The 20,137-nt window shown below is 40.7% G+C and overlaps 1 protein-coding gene across 2 annotated transcripts; it reads right to left on the bottom strand.

Moving 5' to 3' along the window:
• Nucleotides 1–4,328: 4,328 nt before the first annotated feature.
• On the bottom strand, nt 4,329–19,513 carry HTR1B (5-hydroxytryptamine receptor 1B). Of its 2 annotated transcripts, XM_053904706.1 has the most exons (3): nt 16,943–19,513; nt 6,516–6,562; nt 4,329–4,386 (listed from the first exon to the last, which is right to left on the bottom strand). In XM_053904706.1, exon 1 carries the CDS (start codon nt 18,174–18,176, stop codon nt 17,007–17,009), a length of 1,170 nt encoding a protein of 389 aa, XP_053760681.1. In that variant the 5' UTR covers nt 18,177–19,513; the 3' UTR covers nt 4,329–4,386; nt 6,516–6,562; nt 16,943–17,006. The 2 variants fall into 2 exon arrangements, with proteins under 2 accessions (XP_053760681.1, XP_019298244.2); XM_019442699.2 differs by lacking the exons at nt 4,329–4,386; nt 6,516–6,562 and adding an exon at nt 13,897–15,373.
• Between the last annotated feature and the right edge of the window lie 624 nt (nt 19,514–20,137).

Here is a 20,137-nt window from a genome sequence, read left to right as displayed (position 1 = left end):
CAGTAAATGTCAGTGTGGCTAAGCACTGCTATAATAGAAATCTCTGCTTTTTTATTTATCTGCTAGAACAGAGAAGAGGGAAAATTAGTAACTTAGGCCAATAAAGTATGAAGGCTACTCTGAGGTTATCCCCATTCAAAACTGCAATATTCTGCTAAGTTAAAGAGCCATTTCTCTTTATGTATCTCTTAAAGTTTTTCCCTTTTTTTTTTTAATTTTTTTTAACGTTTATTTATTTTTGAGACAGAGAGAGACAGAGCATGAACGGGGGAGGGGCAGAGAGAGAGGGAGACACAGAATCGGAAGCAGTCTCCAGGCTCCCAGCCATCAGCCCAGAGCCCGACGTGGGGCTCAAACTCACGGACCACGAGATCGTGACCTGAGTCGAAGTTGGACGCTTAACCGACTGAGCCACCCAGGCGCCCCTTTCTTTTTTTTTTTTAATTGTTTTTAACGTTTATTTATTTTTGAGACAGAGAGAGACAGTATGAACGTTAAAGTTTTTTTCTAAACTGTATGTATCAAAGTTCATTTCAACATTAGCCATCTGTACATTTACTCTTTTCACTGCTTCTTTCTGTATATTTACAAAGCAGTGATCAGTTTAGCCAATATTTACAGGAGAAAGGCATGGGCTTTAAGTAACTATGAAAGCAAATTTAAGAGCTCTAAATTAATGATTTTTTAAATGTACACATGGGAGCACATAAATGTGTTAGCATTGCCACAATCTCTGGCAAATGTCTTGAATTTCAGAAGAAGCAACCCAGTAAGCCAGACTGCTCTAAAGTGGGCACAAGTCTGGGAATGTGTCTCTCTTTGTATGAGCTTTGTTTCCATTGAGACCACTGTCATTACTAACATGTCTTCCAAGTACCAGGACATTCAAAGCAATTATTCAGAGAATGATCACCTCTGACCTCTCAGTCTCAGGCACTCTTTCCCTTACCAGTTAGATCCCTCACTTTTCTCAGGTTTCTGCTCAAGTGTCCCCTTACCAGAGAGAGTTTCCTTGACACTCCAATGGAGGGCACACAGCTGTGAACCACTCTGTTCTCTCCACAGCACTTACCACCACCGCCTATTTTATATTTATTTGGTTATTGTTAGAGTCCCCCTCAGGAATGTCAGCTGCATGAAGGCAGGATCCAATGGTTTGACTCACTCCTATGTACCCACTGGGAACAGTGATTCAGCAAGTCCTCCATTCACACCTCACAATGATTCTGTAGGTAAAAGGATGCTAAAAATTGTTGAGTGTTACCAGTGTAATCAGTAGAGTTTATGACTGAAACCCCCGTCTCTGAGTTCTAAATCGCAGACTTTCTCCAGCATATCACAGAGCCAATATTGTAAGATAATGTGAATTACTTTAAATCTGGAAATTTTCATCAGACAAATGTGGTATCATGAAAGCTAATTGTGCGCTAAAAAGAGCATGTGGTTTTTATTAGTTTGTTCTGTGATATAGTTCCTCTTTCATGTGCACAAGCAAAAGCCTTTTTCCCCCAGAAATACAGAAAAATACTGAAGCATATTTATTATACAGAATAATATGGAAACAAAAAAACTTGACACTCCTCCAGGTAACCCTAGATGTTAATGCAGAGGTATTAATAAATCTACGAAATTAACCACAACCATTTCACAAATCAGTGAACATTTATCAAGTATCTTTTATTGGTCAGACCCTATGCTAAGACCATGTAGTCACAAAGGGGAATAAATGATAGTCCACATCCTTAGAGTTAAACCCTTTTAAAGATATAGACATATGAACATAATTATGATGAAATCAGAGGTTTTTTTAATCAGTTTTATAAGTGATAAGAACAGAGGAAATCAGTAAGCAGTTCTGCCTGGGAGGATCAAGCAGAAAAGTTGCAGTCTGAGCTGTATCTTAAGAGATGAGTGGGCATTCCCAGGTCCAATAGCAATAGAGATGGTGGCATATCTATGCAGCTGGGGAATGGCATGTGTATTCCAAGCACTAGGACATTTAATACGTCTGGGCATCAGGTACACTGAGAGGTATAGGTGGAGACACTCCTGTCAATGAGCATCATAATACTGTCTAAATGTTGAGAAAGTCCAATGAGATAATGCATATAAAGCCATCAGCATAGTGCCTCACTAAGTAGGGAATAAATGCCAGCATTTGTCTTGGAATGGAGGATTTGAGATTTTTATATATCCATAATTCCAAAGGAAGAAAAATCCCTCAGGGTACAAGAATAAAGGTACTATTTAGCAAATAAAATTCTTTATCAGAGTACTTGTGTAGTAGAAATGGCATGCATATTCTTTACACAGAGCTGTATTCAAAACCTGAGACTCCAGGCAACATTATCATCTGATGTTTTCAGTGAGAACCAGTATACTTGACAGGGAGCTTCAGAAGTAATGAAGCACTCCTGTATTTAATTAGAACAGGATACAATTTCACTTGCTTCTATAGTAGGTTGGTTTTCCAAAGAAGAGGGTATGAGTTTGGTTTCTTCTTCCATTACTCATGACCTCAATCCTTAGGGAAATGACCAGATAATTTAATTCTCAAACACTCATTTGGGAATGTCAATGATAAATGCTCAGAAATATTGCTGCTCTGTCTGCACTGCTTTGCTTATTGGTTCCTGCCTTTCCTTCCCCCGACTTGCTTCTTCTCTCCACTCAGCCCCAAGAAACTAACTTGATATTGGAGTGATAAAAACTGTCACAATAAACGTAATCTTCTGTCACAATCTTTCTCCTTTTTTCCTTGTCCTATTGTTTCCTCTAAAAAATCTTCAGTTTGATACTTGCATGGTAACTTTATACTTCCGTATAATTAAGAGCCAACACTGATTGATTCCATTGTTTGTACCAGTCAGCACCAGAAAATTGTAATTTTCCTTTTCTTTGCATCTTACAATCACCTAATAAGCAGCTCTAATGCTGGGCTATTGAACTACACAATAAACAAAAATTTCCCATCATTTAACATTTGTTCAAAGACTTAATGCTGTGGGTCCACAAAAGCAGAGATAAGAAGGGAAATGTGCACTTATCCAGTGAATTCAATCAGTGCAAACCACAACTCTAAATTAACTATTCAGGCCACCAAAATCTGTTGTTGTTATTATTGTTGTATTAATGCCTAGGCTATTTGAAAAACAAAAAATTATGCTAACCTTACAAGGAAGTTTGACCTTTGTTGACAGAAGTGTGCCTAACAAAAATCCTTTTGTATTCTAATTGAAACATTACTTATTTTGCAAATAAGCAAGATACTTAATGTAGTTCTATTTATCACCCAGATCTGAAAGAATGTAAGGGCTTCGTTAATTAGGGATCAGAAACCACCATCCTTTGGGCCAGAGTGAGATCTTAATGCCAACTGGGTCTAGGAACCACCCACCCACGTGCCTACATCCAGGATTCCCACCAGGTTCTCCCTCACTGCTTCCTTCACACACTGCTCACTGAGTGTCAGGGACACCATGGGAAGCATAGCACAGCCAAAGACAGAAAAATCCCTTCCTCTGGCATACTGGGGGGGGGGGGGGAATGGTGGGGGGACTGGCCTCCCACTTCAGGCCCAGAAGGCCCAGGCCCCTGCTGGCATCCTTCCTGACTACTCTAGGCTTGCCTCCATACATACTCATTTAGTTAACCATTTTTTTTTTTCTCTTTAGAAAAATTTCTTCTCATCATGCTGGGCACAAGTACAATAGGCATTTCTGGCAGAAAAATGTGATCCCGTGAGAGACCAATGTATGAAAATTTCTTTTTAAGACATTTCATGACAACAGATTGTAGTTGTGAAGGAAGCTTGAAAAATGAGTCTGTTTAATTTTGTTTTCTAGTGCTGAGAGGTGTTTGGCTCCTAAGTACCATGACCCTTGACAGTGACCTTTGCTATTGAAAATCTTCCTAGAATATATTAGTGCACTTTTCTTCTGGAGTAAGTAATATCACTTAGTCTTCTTGGGTGACTCAGCATCTCACAGTACATTATGGAGAACAGACAGGCAGCTTCTCTTTTAAGATCACACATCTTTCTTTCACTTGTATGCTTTTAACTAAAAGACATTTAGGAAACCATGTGGTTGAAAAATATTGAACTGAGCAGCATCATGCAAGATCACACATTCCTTTATTCATTCATTCACACATTCATTTCCTGAGCATTTAAGGAGCCCCTACAAAGTGCAAGGCACTGTGTCAGGCCCTAAAAAGAAATAGTGAGTAACTCTAAGACCTCTAAGGAAAGAAGTTCACCTTTCTACTCACTAGAAACACTGCTGAGCTCTCCTTAAAATCCATTTTTAGGTGGAGCATCACTGTCCACGTGGTATGTGGTAGGAAGACTGCAAAGACAGCATAGAGATGGCCAAATGCTTTTGTCTGGAAGAACCAAAGAAAACTCATGATGAGAAATTTTAAAATCTTCTCCCTTAGCAACTTTCAAATACGCAATCAGTATTGTTAATGATAGTTACTGTGCTGTATGTTACATCCCCAGGACTTGTTTTATAACTGGAAGCTTGTACCTTTTGCCCAAATTTTACCCATTTACCCCTGCCCGCTTGCCCCAAACTCCTGCCCAGCTGCAGCAACTGCCAATCTTCTATATACCTATGGGTTTGGGTTTTTTTTTTAAATTTTTATTCCACTTTATTAAGTGAGATAATATGGTATTTGTTTTTCTCTGACTTATTTCATCTAAAACAAATATACTGTTATATGTCAATTATATCTCAATAAAAAAGAAGAAAAGTCTTCTCAGAGGTGATGGCAAGTAAAGCAGGAAGGATGAGGAGGGGTTTAAGCATTCAACCACCTTTTTTAATAACCCTACCTCATCTTGCTCTTCGTTAACAATGATTTTTAATTTGAAGGGGGATCAAGTGCTTCATAAGGAACCTAAAAAATTCTCTTCTCCATTATGCTTAAAAAATAGTTAAAATGGTAAATTTTATGTTATGTGTATTTTATAATTTTTAAAAACCTTTTGTCCAAGAAAAATATGCAAATGTACATTGATTAAAAAAAATATAGATAATCTTATGGGATCCAAAGATCCCCTGAAGGCCACCATGGAGTTCCTGAAGATTCAGGAATAGCCTGTTAAGAACCTGTGTTTTAGGGGCACCTGGGTAACTCAGTCAGTTAAGAATTCAACTCTTGATTTCAGCTCATGTCACGATCTCAAGATTGTGAGACTGAGCCCCATGTTGGGCTCTGTGCTGTCAGCATGGAGCCTGCTTGGGATTCTGTCTCCCTCTTTCTATCTACCCCTTCCCCTCTCATGTATACTCTCTCTCTTCCTTTCAAAATAAATAAACTTAAGAAAAAAAGAACCTATGTATTAAATAGAGTTAAGGCAGTTGTTTTATTTTATTTATATATATATATGTATATATATATGTGTGTATATATATATGGTACAAGAGAATATGTGGCAATTATTTGAATAGTCTCATCAAAACGGTGGCAAGAGAACTAATTCAGTTTCCTAAATACAGTTTCTGCTGAGATTTCTAATTTGACTGTATACCCCAGTGCCCATCAAGGGACACTTGTCTATGTCTCAATATATTTTTGGTCAACTGGCAAGGAGGGGCAGTTGATACTAACGTATAGCAAATAGATACCAGAGATGCTAGGGAACAGCCTAAAATGTACAGGACAGCACCCCCTCCCCCCAAAAAAACCTTTCTGGCCAAATTGTCAACAATGCCAAAATAGAAAAACACTGGTCTATACTAATAAGTTTACTCAAATATTTCCTATAAGAAAAGGTTGTTCATCTCTAAAGTTTACAAGAAAAATGTACAGAAACATTCATTTTAATCCAAATAAATAATGTCTGTTTTTTGTTTTTTGTTTTTTTTTTTTTTTTTTGCTTTGAAATGGATTATCATCTTGGTGTTCTTTGGTTTTATAATTACACAATATATTTATTGTTGTCCTTTGAGGGCTAACACCAGTTTTACCTAAATTAAATAATAAAAATATCAAATAATGTAATGTTAAGACCTCTATTTTTTTTATCTACTTTTGATCTAAACTAGGTCACAGGCACCATTTCATAAAGGCAGGGGAATCTCGTTTGTGGAATGAAAATAATCTGACTGGTCCATCTGCCCAGCAGTGTTGGCCTGTGGCAGTTGCTATAGCAAATATCTGTGTTTTATGAATACCACTGAGTAACACAAGCGGTCAAAAATGAAAACAGGCTTGATTAAATGCAGACTAAGTGACCTTTAAAATTATTTCATTGCCTCTGGACAGTGGTTTGGGTTACTATGGACAAATAACTTCTCAGTATACATTTATGGTACTTGGGACTGCATCTAAATAAGGCCAGGAAAGCAGATTGCCACACATGAGCCAGAATCGTCACTCTTAGAAGTACACACTGGCCAGCCACCTTTGACATGGAGAAAGCCATGGTGATCATTAAAAAGCACAGCAGGATAGTTTATATGTGCTCTGTTCTATTTTCCAGCTGAGTATAGTGACATACTTACCATCCCAAATTAAGTTTTCTCACTGCAAACTTGAATGTTCAGGGTATCTAAAAAAATAAAAAATTTTACAGAAACAGTATAAAATGCAAGCATGCTGTTATCTAAGTAAACTATAAAGGGGCTCAGTTTTGTTTTCAATAATCCCTTAAATTTCACTCTCCCCACCCCCCCCCACCAGGGCCTTCACATGGTTATTCGTGACAAGCTACTCACCTTTGCCTGTCTAAAAATATGTTGCAGCTCAAAATTATTCCTTTCTTATCACCTAATATTCAAAACTCACATTATTTTAATGTTCTGGACTTGAATAATCTTTAGCACCTGCAGACTAATTCACATTAAGGTATAAATGGGTGATGGCTACTGGAATGTGCTAAAACTTCAAGAAGTATTTGTATTTTAAAATAGTTCAAAGACATGAATTGGAATCATGCAGGAAACGGTAATTTTTTAGCATTTCCTGAATCACAGCATATAAGTAATTTCCAGATAGTATCAATAAAACTGTTTCTAAACTACAAATTTGTACGGATCTCACTTTCAACGATAAATGAGATTTTGCCAACAATGACTCGTAGCATACTATATCAGACCTTAGTTCCTAAAGATGGGAAAGGAAGTTGAAAGAGAGGAAAACTAAGTTCTACTGAGCAACTGCATTCCTCCAAGAACTGTCTCAGGTGTCTACACTTACATAAGGTACTCGTCTTAAAGAATTTTTAAGATAGATCATATCAGCCCCATTTTAGAGATAAGAAAACTGACATTTACACAGATTAAATACAGTAAAACCTTGGACTTCCAGTAACTTGGTCTGCAAGTGTTCTACTAGATGAGCAAACATTTGCAATAAATTTTAACTTGATAAATGAGAGATGTCTTGCAATACAAGTAGTAAAAGTCACTGAACATCACATGACCACAGCAGAGCCAGTAGTTCTTGAAATTCGCTTTGATATACGAGTGCTTTGGATTACAAGCATGTTTACGGAACGAATTATGTTCGCAAACCAAGGTTTTACTGTAGTTTGTTCTAAACAAAGAAAAAGGAAGAAAAGAAAGAAGAAAAAATAGGATTTTAAACAATTTTGCTGACTCAAAATTTTAAAATCTTTGGCTACACACCTGGCTCATTTTGTGTAAGCTGAAGGAAACCAGCATCTGGTAAACACCTACGGTGTTGAAGACCTTTCTGAACTAAGCACTGCCACCAGTAGCTTGTGTAATCCTCAGAGCCTGGGAATAAGACACTCTTTTCCTCACATGAATATAGATGAAAAACAAGATGCTCAGTTAGGTGAAGGTCACACAACTGGCAAGTGGCAAATCTGGAATTTGTACCAAAGTCAGCCTTGGTCTGGATTCTAATTCTAATGCCAAGTTTACAAAAGTTTCTGGGGCATGTATCCTTAGTTTCAACTAAAAATGGTTGACAATAGTCAAACACAGGGCAAAAATTATTTTGAGCAGAATTTTCTCCAACTTATTTACTTTTTCATCCATAACAGAGGAAATTTCACAGCTTTTCACACTCACTATTATAATGTTTGCTCGTTAATGAAAGCAAATCTTTATAGATCATCTAAATGTTTTGGTTTTAAGTCAGTTTTGTGTACACGGATAAGTTTCTGCCTTTAGGATTTATTGCTTGTTTGTTTGTTTGTTTGTTTGTGGCAGCGTTTTAGGATCTTTACAGGAGATAAAAGGGGAGAGGAAAATAATGTAAAGCTCTTGGCAAACAAGGGCAGGGCTAATACAACGCATAATTGTAAAACAGAAAAAATAAGCATTAATTTAGAAGTTTTATCCATACAGTGCTAAGACAAACCTAATATTTGAAAACATCCTGCTACTTTCCTGAATTTACTTTCCACTCAGAAATTTGACTCCATGTAAAAATAGGCATAATGTCCTAAGTCCCAAGTTTTTGACACACATATCTTTCAGTAACTTTCCATAAACGGGAAATACCTCATGTCACGCATTACTCATCAGAGCAGAAGCATCTATATTTAATACTTCCATATCCAGCAGCTTAAATGTTCATTTTTATACATATCAATTCCCTCGGAAGAGACCAGTGGGCACCGTATGTACCCTGGTTGGTCAAGATTGTAGTCAGGCAGGGAGGGACAGGAATTTGGGAGCAGATCAGAAGGAAACCTGTGTTCCCTTGATACAACATTGCACATACCAAAAAAAACAAAAAACAAAAAACAAAAAACAAACAAAAAAAAAAACCTCTAAAGTTCGATTATAATTTAATGCTTCAGATTAACATTTAGGAAACAGTACTCAAAGATTAAGTGAAATGGACCTAATGATACAGTTTCTCTTCCAAGTCTGAATACAAATTATTCACCTGGGGCTGTTGCCATAATTCTCTAAACCACAGAACTGAATGAAATTGTTGTAATACTTTGTTTATGATGATGTCAATGATGATGATAGCATAATAATAAAAAAGCAATAATATCTACTTCAAGATAGCATTATGAGGACTAATAGGGGAGGGTGGTAATTTAAAGCATATGGCATCAAGGGCTCAGTAATGCTAATTCCCTCCCCAACCTTTGCCCCTTTTCGAATGAAGCAAATTCTTGGGGCATCTGGGTGGCTCAGTCAGTTAAGCATCCAACTCTTGATTTTAGCTCAGCTCATGATCTCATGTTTGTGGAAGGGATGGAGAGTCCCCCGCCGCATGTTGGGCTCCACACTAATAGTCTAGAGTCTGTTTCCGATTCTCTCCCTCTCTCTCTGGTCCTTCCCCTCCCCCAGAGGCATACTTTCTCTCTCAAAATAAATAAACCTTAAAAGTAAACAACAACAAAGAAACACAAATAAATAAATAAAATGAAGCAAATTCCCAGCAATGCGTCTTTGCTGGACTCCAACTCTAAGCATCATGATTTTACATAGAGGAGATAAAAGACTTTGAACTATGTTTTGTCATATAGAATAAAAACCTACTTGGACACTGACACACACATTCATTTAACTCAAGTAAAAACTCAACTCAAAAACTAAAGGGCAGGACCCTTTCAGAAGTAGGAGCTTTTGATTCTTATTTCCAACCCAGGCTTAGGAAACTTAATTTCTCCATTTTTATGGGCTGGTGCCAAGAAATTATAAATATCTTTCATAAATAATTTAAATTACTTTCACTGAAGAAGAAAAACAAACCTTACAAAATATCTGGGGAATAAAAAGTGGGGAGGGGCTTTCCCTGAAATCAAAAGGCTGCTCTAGGGTATTAAGTTTCTAGACTACAATAAGAATAAAGTCCAACAGATAGAAAGTCCACCTCTTTCACCTTTGATTAGTTACTATGTTTACAAAAGATAAAACCTATATATTATGTAAATGTGTGTGTGTGTGTGTGTGTATGTGTATAATACAAGTGAGTTTACGAAATTAAAAGGATTACCATGGAGATTGTGCCATTTACCTTACGTCGATAATTGTCATTTCTTTGTTTTATTTGTTGTTTGATCATTTCTTTTGTATTTTTAATTAATTCTTTTTTTTTCTTTTTTATGAAATACAAAGCCCTTATTTGGAAATGATATAAAAACAAAAGACTGAATCCAGAAGAAGTAAACTGTCTGTTTTAGGGTAGACTGAAAGGATTTATGGCATCTGGGAGAAAGCATGTACAGGGAAACATTTAACAGCTGCTGTAGCTGAGACAGGAATATTATGTAAACAAGTCAGGAAAACACAACCTATTGTACAGTAAAAAGCATATTTTTTTCCTCTGGAAGTTTTGTGTTGCTTTTGTTTTGATTGATATGTATATACATATACATATATTCATATACATATATACGTATACATATGTATACATTCAATATATATGTATATATTCATAGGAAATGACTGGTGCTTTATAACTAAGCTATGTTTTCCTATAGATCCTTATTATTCAAAGAGTGGTCTATGGAACAGCATCATCAGCATCTCCTGAGAGTCTGTCAGGAATGCAGAATCTCAGGCCCCAACCTAGACCTATTGAATCACAATCTGCTGTTTAACCAACTCCCCAGGTGATTCATATGTTCATTAAATTTTGAGAAGTACCACTGCAGAAAACCAAATCCACTTGACTTGCCATTTCATTCAGGGGCCCTTTTCACACCCCCAGGTACTCTGTGTGCCAAGTATTGCTCCAAAAACTTTATATACATATTCTTAGTGGATCACAGCATAACCAAACATTGTGATTACCTAAACAGAATTTTTAAAATAAGAATTTCAGACCCTACTCCAAGTAATATAATTTAATTAGTCTGAGGTAGAATCTGAGCAAAGATTTTTTTTAAAGGTACATTGATGAATCCAATGTAAAGCCAAAGTTGAAAACAATTGCATTATCCCACTTAATTTTTCCCTGTAGACATAAAGGTATGTATTATTACCTTTACAGAGGAACCTGTTCATGGTTGCAAAACATGGATTTAAACTCAGGTCTTTCTGACTTAAAAGACTTGCTTTTGCATTTTAAACCTACCAACATGCTAGGGGCCTTCATGCCAGTAACCTCACGGCAAACTTCCCACTGTGTGATTAGCCCAACATGCTACACTCTGTGGGAAAGCCTCTGAGGGGCAGGGGAAAAGAGAATGCACTCAAGGACCTTACAGGCAGGCAATACTGGGATGGCAAGATAAAGAGCCAAAACGGTGTTCCCCCACAAAATCACATCAGCCTAATGCTGAACCTATTGAGACAATTCAATGAAATAAGGGTAGATTGACGAATGATGTCAGCATTGCAAGTCTACACATGATCACAAACCAGATTAGCAGATAAACTTAGAAGAGACAACCAGATGTGTATGCAAAAGTGCCCTGGGCACAACTCCCACACCAAGTAACCTACCCTTTGTGGACTCCTCCATCACTGCAGTCCCATCACCACACTTGTGAGCAAAAGATATCCTGAAATCTAGTTACTCTAATATGGAATGACCAATCAGAGGCCGATGTGTGGAATGTTCCCACAGAGTCTGGGAGGATATGAGTCATGCCTTCATGCATCATTGAAGCAAGCTGTGTGTAGATTCATTTAAGCATTTACCATAAATGGATCCCTATATCACCATCTGTTCACTGTAGATACAGGAAATATTATAAAGACATTTTTGTTACATAGATATGCAGTTAGTAGTTTTGGAAAGGCTTTTTCTTATCTTTTGAAATATATACTAATAAGTCAAAAGAAATGGGCATTTTCTTTTACAGACTACACTGGGAATAGTGTTAAGTCTTTGCCTGTGTCAGCTGACTCAACTCCAGGAACTGGCTCTCTCTCAGGGAATACTGAAAACACTAGTATAATCCTAAAATGTGGATGTTGACTTCGAAAGTCAGATTTAACTGACAGATGTGTGAAATAGCGCATAGGAAACTCCCCACTGGGGATAATGAAAATGCTGGGAGCAACAGTGAAGGGGGAATGGCAAAAATGTAACCTGTTTTCTCATTTTATATGATCCTTTCTCTGACACAGAAATTTATGTTTGTGATACATAAGATGATAGTCACATTTATCTATGCCTCTTTTTAAAGTAAATGCCAAAATTACACAGACTTAAAAGTCTGTCCTCTGGGAAAAACTGACATACAAGTACACCTTAACTTCTGTGCCAAAAAACAACCCTCTCTTTAAATGATAAATGACAAATGTTCTACCTCTGAACTATGGATATATCAACCTCAAACCAATAAATTTTGAAAAGAAAAACACAGTGATGAGAAAAACCGTAGTGGCGAAAGACATACCTAAGAATTAGCTCTCTTTAATTTGAATATAAATTCTTTGTCTTCTAACCTCTGAACTCACCCATTGCCATGTTCATCAATGGTCATAATGTCTTAACTACTAAGATTTTAGCATTTCCCAGGACTAGAGGTGAAGAAGAAAATAACTGACTTTGCATATATGAAGAAAAATTTTAGGTTTGTTTTAGGGATCCTCTGCCTGAATTTGCAGTTCCCAAAAATCTATTTTAAATAAATGATAAGCCCCCTCTCCGTTGCTTCATGGATCTTCATTTCTATGAGCCTAGAGAAGTCAATACCATTTGCAGTGTCCAAGAAGTTAGAGATTGTGTATGGTGAGCACCTGAATCCTGGAAACAACTCAGCGGCACTCTGCCCCCTGGTGGACTGCTCAAGGATGGACCTTGATGAAGGGCACAGAAGGTTCACTTCCCACCCACTTACCCTGCCAACCTCTTTCCTTCTGAAAATTGCAGTGAATGCCTCAGTTAAAAGCTTTTGCCTCCGCTAATTACACATTAATTTGAATCAACAATTTTTTAATGTATATAAAAACGCTGGGCTGCCTAATCAGCCCTCTGGAGCTAAAATAAGAACATTAGATCAACACGTTATCACTGGTTATCATGGCTTTTCGTGGGTAAGAAAAAAGCAGAAAAGTGGAAAATGAAACACTGAGAAAAGATGTAGATGTGGTGAGGGTCTTTGGACTCTGGGGAAATCGCTAGACAAAGAAAAGGAAGAAGAGTTTAAAAGTGAATAAGAGGATGCTATAGGAAGTGAAATAGTTGGCAATTTCCTTTTGGCCATTAAAGCCACTGCAAACCATCTTTCATGTGTCCTTTAGCCCTTGGGGTTATTTTTCACCAGCCTAAGTGGGTAAGTGTGAAAGACTCTTAACCTCAGTCATTTCCAGTGTAGCCAGCTTTCTTCCATTCAGGCTAGCTTCATCCTCCCCAGTTCAATCTTTCTCAAAGAGCTCTCAGTTGTTCTATGCTACAGGTGCTACAGGAGGCAAGAAAATAATGGCTAAAGAGGAAGTACATGTTCTGAGAAGCCAAAGAAGTGTCAGGTATTTTGATAGGTGCCTTACATGCATAGGTTCCTGCAACCAATTGCAAGCAGGCTGCATTTGAGGAGAGCCACAAAGCTATCCCATGCTCTATTTGCAATTCAAACCTAGGACTTTCTGATTCCAAAAGCTGTTTTTCTGTCTACTTCTCTGGTGTTCATATAATTCAGTCTCCATCTCTTACGTTTCCCCAAGCTTGCTTGTACCCCTGCATTTCAAGCACCATGCAGTACTTTGGCATCTCGCTACCTACCTAGACACAACATTCCCCCTAAAAATACGGATCTGGAAAATTCTAGTGATAATGCATCTGACTTACCCTCTTTTGCAGAATGTGAGAGCACAATCTGCCTAATTCCTTTTAAATTCTTCTACAAACGAAATCCCCCAAATTGTGGCTGTACTTGCCAGTCCGCCACAGTATCATTTATCATCAATTATTCTCTCTTGAAGGTTCAAAGTCCTCAATGTCCCCCAGAATCCAATGAACCAATCCTTCCAAAAGAATAGAATCACTACCCATTCCTTTTTTGAGCACGAAAAGGACTTTATTTCATTATTCTTCGAAATTTCATTTCCAATTACACATTTGTTGAAAGGTGGAATACCAAAGGCAATTTTTAGTTACAGCAACTCCATCAAATACACATAATTTGAGATTTTACTGCTTGCATGAATTATAGTCCTCACAGGGTTTCCTGGTTAAAGAAGATAAAACTAAGATAATAGGAAAAGTGAAGAATATTGTTCTGTAGGAAATTTGTTGAACTCAATAACCATTATTCATGGGTACCGTGTCCATTTTTTTTAAAGGAAACTCTAAAATTGCTAGAAACACAAGACAACATTGGTATTTTTGAATGAGTATACATTCATATATTTGTGTGAATCTTTGTGCAATTAAACAATATGGCAAATGTTGCTTGTTACCACAGCCAATGAAGATGTATTTTCATTTCTATACAAGTTGAACATTTCCATCTCCCATTTTATGTTCTGCAAAAAATCCATATGTCTAGTTGATGAACAAACAATGCTATAGGCAGCAGTAACTGAGAAGGAGCGTAACAGTCGTTAACTACATATCCCTGGGATGAATGATACACTTTGCATTGTATGCGATGCTGGATGATGAGTCTAGATCTCGTATAACTACAAGGGTTTGCAAGCTTCTACTGCACACAATATGCCCCAAATTCAGTCAATTCAGCCAAATAATGAAGCAAAACTGTAAGTGGGTAATCTACAAATGGCAAACAGCCCATGTGACTAAATTGACCATGTTTTGTTAATATGAGGACACAATCATTGTAGGTTCCCTAGAAAGAAGTCATTTGCAAGTTTCAATTTATTTATTTATTTCCATTAATTTTCCCCCTCAGGCTCCTAGAAGTTGGCTTAATTGTTTCTTAGGCCCAAAGAAAACACAGCTGCATAGACAAAAGACAAACATATTAATAACATAAAAACAAATACTGTGCTGTATGCACATTCCAATCAATAGTAAGCTAGATTTCTCCATAGGAGAAATGTCACAAAACAAACAAACAAACAAAAACCTGGGGGATATAACAGAAACATAGGGATTATCCAATGCCTCAGATTTTATTTTACTCCAGCAGCAGGTGTAAATGTTGATCAAAATTCCCCTTTTTACTTAGTTTATGTGTGAACTTTTGAATAGTGTATTTTCAAGAGTCATTACCCCAGAGTGAAGATCTGCACAGTAGGAAAGCAGTGTACTTCAGCTCAATACATCTATTGTCTGAGAGTCTGGACTGGGGAGCTTCAAGCAGGGAGGGAATCCATTTTACAAAGACAACTTGCTTCTGCAGACAAAAGGTATCACACTGCAGAAAGCTCTCTGAAGAATGGAGTGTAAATCTTCTTTGGCATACAAAATGCTCCACATACATATTTTGTTTTCTGTGCAGATGATCCTTCAGGGCTACTCCTTTTTATTTATATAATGCATTTTTCATCTTTTGTTGTGTAATCTTGCCCTGTGTTGGAGAGGCCTCAGAGTGAATTTGGTATCACAACTAAGCATTATTGAAATTTGAAAAGACATATAAATATAAAGTATTACTGATAATATATTCATTGAGGTATCAGGTCGGTGACAAATTCCCAAGGTTCAAAAGCTTGTCATTTTCCTGATTGCCTAGTAAATCTGAGGTTTGGTTCCATGAGTTATAGGAAAAAACAGGCTCCATATTAACATCTCTAAGCTTTTCTAAAGTCCTTCTAAAGTCATTTTCTAGTAATCTTTGTTCCCAACCAAACTTCAGTAACAAGGGAAAACAAGTTTTTGGGTTTTTTTTTTTTTCCTTTAACATAGATTTTGGGTTCTTTCTTACTGCATTTTGAAGATTTTTGGAAAAAGGAGGTGGTTCTCTTACTTTATATATGGGCACATAAAGGAATTACAGATGGGAAGGAGAATGTAAATGACTATCAGAAAAAAGTCTCATGCATTTAAGATTTTTTACAAGTCAAAATATACATCCTCCCATTGCCCCCCCCCCCATTCCTTAATTGTAGAAGAACCATTTCTATTTTATCAGTCTCCTTCACATCTCACTGGATTGGTTAAGGAATAAACATACCTTTCTTGTTAAGGAGCAGTATATATCTAATAGCCATCAGTTTAATCGACTGCATTAATAAGAAATATAGCAGCAGCTTGGGCTGAATCACCCATTGTATTCTTCATTTATGAGGATTTAAATGTGTAAAATGACAAGTACATGAAATTAGGAGGAAAATAAAGCAATCTGCAGACTTTGGCACTAGCACACGTAATGCTTTGTTTGAGTTGTTAGTGTGGTTTGACAATCACTAAATAGGAATTAAAAAAATTACAAATCTGCAGAAAACAAACAACCATAGGTGTTGGTTCTCAGTTTAATCCTTCCCATCTCCCATCCCCACCCACCCCATATAGTTTCAATTATAATAAAAATAGAGATCTTAACATCAGAATTTTGCTGTTAAACTCTTCAAGGTTTCTCTGCATCATCCAAGCCACACAAGGTTTGAAGCACCAAATCCACAAGTTTCTCCAACCAAGTTTAAATAAACAGAAAGTGAAGACTGAAAGATGCCAAAGTAACTCTTCTTAAATGAAGCTGAAACACAAAGTTCTCCCCAAAACAAAGGGTATCAGGCTTCTAGTTCAAGTACTGCCAGGCTGTATATAGATCTGTCTCAGACAGGATTCAGACAACTACAAGTACCACCGGTTCTAGAGGGAGGGCATGATCCATGATACCAAAGCAGGGCAAAGATCCCCCTTCCATCATTGATTTTTAAAGTTACAACCCTCCCTTATGATTGGCTGCTGCAGGGTCAGTGCTGGACCTGGGGTGTGAGGGGAGGAAGTGAGCTTCCTCCTCTGCAGGGAAGCTCTACCTTTAGTTTGAACAGTTCTCCTCTCAGAGCTCGCTTGCTCGCTCTCTCTTTCTCTCTCTCTCTCTCAGGGCTGTCCTGGCTTCTCAGGATCCATTGCCCTTGCCCAGAAGACAGAGCCTCAATCTGACCCAGTAACAGTGAAAGAAGAGTGGACCTACCTGTGGAACCAGACACAACATGGTCCCCAAGGGCCGCTTAGGCTACCCCACTGCAACTGACAAGTCAACCTGTGCACTTAAAGCGTATCAGTTTATGGAACGCTTGTTTGAAGTCCTCATTGGACATGGTATAGATGATGGGGTTGATAAGGGAGTTGAGATAGCCCAGCCACGTGAAGAAGTCAAAGATGGCCAGGTGGAACCAGCAGGCATCCTTGCAAATAGGCATCACCAGGGAGATGATGAAGAAGGGCAGCCAACACACAATAAAGGCTCCCAAAATGATCCCCAGGGTCTTAGTGGCTTTGCGCTCCCTAGCGGCCATGAGCTTCTTCTTCTCTAGCAGGGCGTCAGAGACTCGCACTTTGACTTGGTTCACGTACACAGGGGACCCGGATTCGCTGGGCACATCGGGAGCCCGGGAGTTAACGGAGGTGACCGAGGACGTGGACCCGGGGGAGTCGGTTATCAGCTGGGCTCGGGTCAGGCGCTTGCCGGTCCTGTTGGGCGTCTGTTTCAAAATCCGGGAGCGGGCTTCCACATAGATGCGGCCGTAGAGGGCGATGAGGAGCAGGGTGGGGAAGTAGAAAGCGCCCACCGTGGAGTAAACTGTGTAGAGCATGTGGTCGGTGTTCACCCTGCAGTCCGACACCTCCTCCTCGGCTTTGGCTTGACGCCAGAAGAAGGGCGGCAGCGAGATGGAGATGGAGAAGACCCACACCAGCGCGATCATGACCGCGGCCCTCTTGGGAGTCCTTTTAGCGGAGTACTCCACAGCGTCCGTGATGGCCCAGTAGCGGTCCAGGGCGATGACGCAGAGGTGCAGGATGGAAGCTGTGCAACAGGTGATGTCCGACGACAGCCAGAAGTCGCAGACCACCTGGCCCAGCGTCCAGCGGCCGGTGACCGTGTACATGGTGCTGATGGGCATAACCAGGATGGATACGAGCAGGTCGGTTACCGCCAGGGAGGCGATCAGGTAGTTGGCTGGGGTGTGCAGCTTCCGGGTCCGGTACACAGTGGCAATCACAAAAGCATTGGAGAGCGTGGTGGCCAAGGTGAAGAGCGCCAGCACCAGGACCAGGAGTACTTTCCAGGGCAGGGCGATGGAGTCCTGGTAAATATAGCCCTCGGTGCTGCAATTGGGGGGAGAGGAGGAGAGGTTGGCTTGAGAAACCCCGGTCTGGGAGCCCGCGGGCGGCGGTGGGGCGCAATGAGTGTTGGTTTCTTCCATGTCTCTCCTCTACACGGCTCTGGAGCGCAGCTCTTGGGCATGGAGCGAACGAGGGAAAGGGCGGCAGGACCGCGGAGGAGACCACAGTCTTGTCTCTCGATTGCTAGTCAGTTCCGTGGGATTCTCAATTATTCCTCCACCCAGATTCCCAGCTGAAACTAGAGGTCAAGGGCGCGGCAGCCTAGGCAGACGAGCGCGTCTTCTGCACTTCCAGTGCGCCGGGCGCTGCCGCCGCCGCCGCGGCTCTGCCTGCTCTCCACTCCCCGTCTTAGCCCTGGGTTGCTAAGGACTGGCCCACCAAGCCCAGCTCCACTCCGGATCCTACTCAAGGCGTCTAGTAGCGGAGGTGATGTATTGTTTAAGAAGGGAACATCAGCCAGGTGGGGTCTCTTACCCCAGTTGCTCCGGGCTGAGTCTCCTAACCCAGGCGCTCCTTGATCTGCAGAATCGGCCCGCAAGAGTTTCCTGGCTGTTGAGACCGAAGCTGGCAGGCCAGCCAGGAGTCCTGGTCTTGCATTCCCGCCCCCTCCCCAGACTCGGGCAGTTTCCTGCGGCTGCTTTGGCCGCCAGAGCTGGGTGGGGTGAAGTCTGGGAGCCGCGCTGCGCCGCGCCTCGCTCCGGAGCTCTGCCCTCCCTTCTTTTCACGCGCTGGCCACTCCGGCGAGCTGCCCCGCGGAGACGGGGCCGCAAGAAGGGGGACTCGGGGGCTGGGGCTGTGGCTGCAGCTGCCCGCAACGCGCCGCCACTGCCACCATCACCTCGGACCCACTGGCACCGCTTGGAGCCATGCTGCTGGGTGCAAGGGTCTGGGGGACCTGGCGCTGCACGCGGGTAAGGGGCAGGTGTCTTAGGGAGCTGGAGGAACGCAGCGTGCGCCAGTCCCGGAGGAGCGTGTGAGCGGCACAGCAGATGGACTCCTTTTATAGAGTCCAGGTCCGGGCTGCCCTAGCCTTGCAACTCTTGCTGCTCGGCGAGTGCGGGCGCCCGCTCCCCATCACCTTCCCCTTTTCTCTCTCCCCCGCCCCTCCTTTCCTCCCGCCCGGTTCCCTCCCCGGGCAAGGAAGCTTCCCTCCGGGTCCTACCGCCCTCTCTCCCCACTACCCATCCTCTGGCCCCTCTCCCAATCCTGACACCCAGACTCCGCAGTTCTGGCCAGGAATGGGGATGAGGGCGTCCTGTCCTTGCCTCTGTCCCCTTCGAAGCTTGCAGTGCGGCCCTCCAGTTAGATCCACGCCCTCAGCCCGGGCACATTCCCCGCGTCCCTTCCTGGGCTTCCACTTAAGCACCCACACCACAGCAGGCCAGTGCTAGGTGGAGCCAGCCCCAGGCTCTGACCTCTCCACTCAGGAATTTTATCCAGCCCTGCGGACCACACCCAGGTTAGAAGGAGGCGCCAGTAATATCGCCTTAGAAGGAAATGGCCAATAGTGCATTTTAAACTTCAGGCTTCAAGTCCTACTTAACTCTTGGTACAATATGCACTATTAATTTCATATCTGGTTTTAGGAATCTGTGCTTTCCATTCAGTCCCTTCCCTTTAACTGTGGGTCAACAGGCAGAAAGAAAGCTGTCTACACTGTCTACAAACATGTAAAAGTATCACAAACAGAAGCCTACCATTTGTGAAATTAAACCTTCCATTCCTCTCTCCCTCTTCAGCCAGCTGCTCAGCAGTTCAGTGCCTCTGGAAAACAGTTCACAGTAAGCACCTTCCCTCCCACAGCCCTCGAGAAAGGAGGTCAACAAAATTCAAAAGGAAAAAAAAAAAAAAGAAAGAAAGAAAGAAAAAGAAAAAAAAAAACGTGTTTTGGGGCCATCAGCACCAGTGTGTCTTCTTTGCCCTCAACAAATACATCAGGGTATCAGCCAAATGTGGCACCAAGCAATACCAGTTCCCAGGTCCCATGACCTTCAGCAGTTCCCTGCTGCTCAGTTCCCCCCTCCAACTGTAACCGAAACAA

This window comes from Panthera pardus, unplaced genomic scaffold, assembly GCF_024362965.1.
Source record: "Panthera pardus isolate Hobbes unplaced genomic scaffold, ASM2436296v1 HiC_scaffold_17, whole genome shotgun sequence".
Taxonomy (NCBI): Eukaryota; Metazoa; Chordata; class Mammalia; order Carnivora; family Felidae; genus Panthera; species Panthera pardus.
This window is presented reverse-complemented; position numbering and strand designations above follow the sequence as displayed.

Excerpts from the sequence above, each read along its gene's own strand:
- HTR1B (XM_053904706.1), bottom strand. The coding sequence starts at position 18,176 with ATGGAAGAAACCAACACTCATTGCGCCCCACCGCCGCCCGCGGGCTCC.